The sequence below is a fragment of the Diachasma alloeum genome, unplaced genomic scaffold (genome assembly GCF_001412515.2).
Source record: "Diachasma alloeum isolate Michigan unplaced genomic scaffold, Dall2.0 Dall_scaffold_00301, whole genome shotgun sequence".
Classification (NCBI taxonomy): Eukaryota; Metazoa; Arthropoda; class Insecta; order Hymenoptera; family Braconidae; genus Diachasma; species Diachasma alloeum.
In genome coordinates this window covers 75,147-81,146 of record NW_021680440.1, presented here as the reverse complement: position 1 = coordinate 81,146, position 6,000 = coordinate 75,147, and the positions used below count along the sequence as shown (strand labels likewise).

Genomic DNA, 6,000 nt, shown 5'->3' with positions numbered 1-6,000 from the left:
CGGGTTTCGTCGAGTCGACCGAGGCGCGTCACCACCGGCAACGTCGACGAGACGGATCTCTCAACTCTGTAACGCCTCATCCACTGGACGCTGGACGTCCACCTCTTCCTCCAACAGTTGCCCATTGAAAGCATGTGTGTGTGTGTGTGTGTGTGTGAGAAAATAAAAGCCTAATTTTTCTGAATTCTCGTAACCGCAATAGCTGAACGTTGAGTCGTCCGTCTGTCAGATTTTTTTTGAATTTCCTTCCCCCCATTTTATCTTCACTTCTTCGTCCTGTTGGGAAGATAATTTGGTTTCTTCGAGTTGATCTGAGTGTTTTTGTTCGCCTCCTCAAGTTTATCCGTTTCTTTCGTGCAGAGTGTTACAAAATTCGTGTGCCAACAATCGCCAGTTTAAGTATGCCGGTTGGTACTAACGAGTGAATGTCACGAATATAAAAAAAATGTAACCACTGGACTTGGGGACATGTACGAGCAATGCTTATGCTATGAGAGTTACTTGCGTGAAGTGGGAATAAAACGGACGATTGTGCGTAGATATGGAGGGATTTTGGCATCAATTTTTCCCCTGGAATTTTGGTAATCGTGAGTTGAAAGATTATTCGATTTGTTATTGAGTCATTGAGGCGTGAAAAATTGTTAATTGATGGATATTGTTTCAACGGTTCTTCGACAGCTGATGGTCGTCGAGTGTTGTCTGTGATAATTCGAGGATTTAGTCTCGAATTGTTGTTGTGAGTTGGTGATTACGGGATTGACGAGTTTTCTGGGTTTTCCCAGAGCCATCGGAGTTCGGGAATACGTCGTGGGAGATACTGGTGTTAATGCTGGTCCGGTTTATTCATTTTATTAGCTTGATTATGCGTCGCTCAGGCCGGGTGCGACGCACTGGTCAAGCGCTGATTATGTGTGTATACGCGAGTATCGTACATTTTCATTCCTCTCTTTTTTTTTCGAGGCCTAGTAAATACCTAGCGAGGCTTCGGGCCTGCACTCGGTTAGCGTGCGATAACAACTGTTGACTCGTCGGACGCGTTTTATAAGTTTGCACGTGTCAAAAACACAATATTACATGGGACGATTTCGTGGGCTGTTGATTTTTACTTTTGAGTGATTGCCGGGGTTTTATCAGTGTTCAATTGGTTATGGGTCTGGGCGCCTTTTTCGGTGAATTACTGCATGGGCTGAGGGTTGGGGGTTTTATGAGGGAATTATATAGTTTTAATAGGGAATTTCGGATTTTTTTTGTTGCATCACGAGATGGAAGGAGAGAGGATTTGTAGGGGAGGGTAGGGCAAAGTAGTCACTTTAGACTTTTTTAAAGTCATTCATAACTCAGAAACAAATGTATCAATATTGCTCAGTTTAGGCTCATCATAAAGGGAAAGAATTGCTCTTTGTATTGAACAAAAATTATTGAATTTCATCAGCATTTCAACCCGTCACTAATATTTTTAAAAAAGTCAAAAGTGTCCATTTTACCCCAATCTCTCCTAGATAAAGAAAAAACAGTAGTGGAAATTAATCATGAATTTTAGCAAGCGTGGAGCGATTTTCAGGAATTTTCAACGGAATTATTTTTAAAAACGGAGTGAATTCAGTCAATATTGGAATGGTTTAAATAGAAATTTAACAAGTTTGGAGGTGTCAAAAAAATAATATTACATGGAACGATTTCGTGGACTGTTAATTTTTACTTTTGAGTGATTGCCGGGGTTTTATCAGTGTTCAATTGGTTATGGGTCTGGGCGCCTTTTTCGGTGAATTACTGCATGGGCTGAGGGTTGGGGGTTTTATGAGGGAATTATATAGTTTTAATAGGGAATTACGGATTTTTTTTGTTGCATCACGAGATGGAAGGAGAGAGGATTTGTAGGGGAGGGTAGGGCAAAGTAGTCACTTTAGACTTTTTTTAAATTATTCATAACTCAGAAACAAATGTATCAATATTGCTCAGTTTAGGCTCATCACAAAGGAAAGAATTGTTCTTTGTATTGAACAAAAATTATTGAATTTCATCAGCATTTCAACCCGTCACTAATATTTTTAAAAAAGTCAAAAGTGTCCATTTTACCCCAATCTCTCCTAGATAAAGAAAAAACAGTAGTGGAAATTAATCATGAATTTTAGCAAGCGTGGAGCGATTTTCAGGAATTTTCAACGGAATTATTTTTAAAAACGGAGTGAATTCAGTCAATATTGGAATGGTTTAAATAGAAATTTAACAAGTTTGGAGGTGTCAAAAAAATAATATTACATGGAACGATTTCGTGGACTGTTAATTTTTACTTTTGAGTGATTGCCGGGGTTTTATCAGTGTTCAATTGGTTATGGGTCTGGGCGCCTTTTTCGGTGAATTACTGCATGGGCTGAGGGTTGGGGGTTTTATGAGGGAATTATATAGTTTTAATAGGGAATTACGGATTTTTTTTGTTGCATCACGAGATGGAAGGAGAGAGGATTTGTAGGGGAGGGTAGGGCAAAGTAGTCACTTTAGACTTTTTTTAAATTATTCATAACTCAGAAACAAATGTATCAATATTGCTCAGTTTAGGCTCATCATAAAGGGAAAGAATTGCTCTTTGTATTGAACAAAAATTATTGAATTTCATCAGCATTTCAACCCGTCACTAATATTTTTAAAAAAGTCAAAAGTGTCCATTTTACCCCAATCTCTCCTAGATAAAGAAAAAACAGTAGTGGAAATTAATCATGAATTTTAGCAAGCGTGGAGCGATTTTCAGGAATTTTCAACGGAATTATTTTTAAAAACGGAGTGAATTCAGTCAATATTGGAATGGTTTAAATAGAAATTTAACAAGTTTGGAGGTGTCAAAAAAATAATATTACATGGAACGATTTCGTGGACTGTTAATTTTTACTTTTGAGTGATTGCCGGGGTTTTATCAGTGTTCAATTGGTTATGGGTCTGGGCGCCTTTTTCGGTGAATTACTGCATGGGCTGAGGGTTGGGGGTTTTATGAGGGAATTATATAGTTTTAATAGGGAATTACGGATTTTTTTTGTTGCATCACGAGATGGAAGGAGAGAGGATTTGTAGGGGAGGGTAGGGCAAAGTAGTCACTTTAGACTTTTTTTAAATTATTCATAACTCAGAAACAAATGTATCAATATTGCTCAGTTTAGGCTCATCACAAAGGAAAGAATTGTTCTTTGTATTGAACAAAAATTATTGAATTTCATCAGCATTTCAACCCGTCACTAATATTTTTAAAAAAGTCAAAAGTGTCCATTTTACCCCAATCTCTCCTAGATAAAGAAAAAACAGTAGTGGAAATTAATCATGAATTTTAGCAAGCGTGGAGCGATTTTCAGGAATTTTCAACGGAATTATTTTTAAAAACGGAGTGAATTCAGTCAATATTGGAATAGTTTAAATAGAAATTTTACAATTTTGCATGCAATATTTTTTCAACTACTAAATCTACTTTTGCGACAAAAAATTTTCATTCCGGCGCACTCTCTGCATGTTTGGGACAAAAAAATCCTTTTTTGATAATTTTCGAAAAAATATTTTCTTGGCACATGTAAGATTTGTTTGAGAACTTTGTCGTTTTTCTCGCACTGGAGATCTATTGCATTTCAATTGGGGAAAATTTCTGACTGATTTTTCTCTTCACTTATTCACTTGGTCACTCCTTATCTAAAACTTCTAATTAACAATTCATCTTTTGTTTTTTTAATAAAAAAAAATTATCTACGTTTCAGTAACAAATGCAGTTCTCCACTTATCGTTAATTATGCTTTCATTATCGATTAATCGTGGATGTGCATTCAAGCCTTCTCTCTGTGGCTCCGCAAAGGCTTTCAAAGTTTACCGTCATTACCTTTTTTTATCATCTTCTAAATTAAATTTCCTCTGAGTAAAGTTTTTAATATCACTTTCAGGTTTTTTTCTTGTATTATTATTTTTTTTTGTGAGGATTTATTATGTAGCTAATGGATGTTCCCTTTGACACCGGGAATTATTGATTATTATTGCATACTGCACAAATGGTTTTGCGGCTCGTCTGCATTGAACTGTGGGTTTTTGTATAAAAACGAGAGAAAAATTATGTCTCAATTTTATTAGCGTGCAGCAATTTTTCCCAGAATTCCAGTAGAAAATGTAGGAATTTGCGAAATTTCACTTCACATACTGATTTTTTTACTATATCTTTTAAAAATTACCAGATTTATTCTGAAGAAAATCGTTTAAATTGAAGAAAATTATTGAGAATTAATTTAATTTGGCAAATTTAAAAATTTTGAAATTTTTAATTGCATTTTTCATTAGAATTTTAATTGGAAAAATTTCTAAACTCTTCACTGAATTCCGTGCGTAATTTCAATCAGATTTTCTCCCCATGCGGTCATATCTAGAAACAAAACTCATTAAACAATGATAAAAACTCAGAATTACTGACAAAAATAGCAATGAATGCATTGCAAAAATAAAAAAAATAAAAGTTTTGTATCAGGAAAATCTGTTGAAAATTACTCGAATTAAAATGCGATAACTCTAGTAAAAATTAAAACAAAATCGCAGAAGTTGCTCCTCTAAATTTTGAAATTGTTACCGAATTAATAGTACTTTTTTATTTAATTTTTAAATTCTAATTTCAAGGGTAAAACGGAACTGATTAAACACTGATAAAAACCTACTAATCATTAAAGAAATCATAACACGAGAAAAGAAACAAACTTTAACTTGAGCCAAAAAATAATCAAAGTTTTTCCTCTAAAATTTCAAAATTTTCCCTAAATCAATTGCACCGTTCCCTCGAATTTCGTTAACCCCAATATCCAAACCCATAACTGAATTTCATGGGTAATTTTAACCCGACTTTTCTCCCCGTGCGGTCACCTCTACATAGAACCTCGTCAGAAAATTTGTGTCGCCGTGAGTCACAAGCGACTGAAATAAAATCCTCGTCCACAGACATCTAATTTTCTTTATCTCGAGAAAACAGTAAATTGGCAGATGTAAAAAAAAATTACCTGGGAGGTGTATCCGTAAGCAGTCAGTAACTTTATCACAAAGAGATTAGAATATTCCGAGGCGCTCGAAGTCCCCAAGGAAGTGGAAATGAAAAATTTTGTGAAAAAACAAATTACGAGGGAATACACTCTGTCACATTTCGAGGGGGCGATTCCCACGGGAGAGAATTACCAAAACTTTCCCCCAACATTATTGTAATGGCTTGCCCCGGGGGGTGAGACAGAAATTCATTATTATTTGACCTGTTTGTTTTTCAAGGCTCTAATTGAAAATTCGCGATGACTCACGTGTTCTGAGATGATAAAATCGGCGAGGAAAAGGGGAAAGGCCAGTGCGACGAGGCACGTCCGGGAGAGAATGAAATGAGTGGTGATACAGTTTGGTGTGAAAAGGGGGGAATATTTAAACGGGTGATATGAACAATCATCTTCAGGTGCCGGAGCTACGGCTACCGGCTGGCGAGGGTGGTGGTAAGTCAACGCCACCCCAGCCACTGCTCCTTGTGCCCGCAAGCAGTATTCCCAGGAGACGGCATTCTTGGATATGCGGGTGAGTTTATCGATAAGCCGTTCTTGATCTCCAAGGTGGGTGTGCTCAATTCTGGGGGGGGAGATAATTGGAGGGAAACTGCGAGATTGTTGGGAGATGATTTGGTGGAGAGAAACTCACGCCGAATTCCGGTATTCGGGGACGTAATTGGGGTGAGAAGTGGAGCAGTTTGAAGAAAAATATCAGCTGAATTATTTTTCCAACCGCCTGGATTAATATCAAAATTACTTGGAGAATTTGAGAAACTCTCGTTTACTCAAAAAAATTTTTTTCGAAAGCACGGAGCAGCTAACCATTGCAAAAGAGTGTTCACTACACTGAGAGAAAAACAAACACGTTGTCAAGCAAGTCTTGTTCGGGCCAACAAAATCGCTAATTGAAAATTGCCAAAAAAGAATTTGTTTGCGTCGAATTTGAAAGTCTCAAACATGAATAATTGCTCTGCTT

The 6,000-nt window shown here is 36.7% G+C and overlaps 1 protein-coding gene across 2 annotated transcripts in view; it reads left to right on the top strand.

The window, feature by feature from the left end:
• The first annotated feature begins 80 nt into the window (after positions 1–80).
• LOC107039549 (cAMP-specific 3',5'-cyclic phosphodiesterase) overlaps positions 81–6,000 on the top strand; it is a 56,066-nt gene continuing 50,146 nt past the window's right edge. The window contains exons 1-2 of one of the 2 annotated variants that reach the window (XM_015259212.1): positions 81–587; positions 5,263–5,553. In XM_015259212.1, coding sequence (XP_015114698.1) covers positions 5,420–5,553 — 134 coding nt within the window. In that variant the 5' untranslated portion in view covers positions 81–587; positions 5,263–5,419. Of the gene's footprint in view, positions 588–4,624; positions 5,554–6,000 lie in introns of those variants that run through there. The other variant, XM_015259213.1, reaches the window with a different exon arrangement.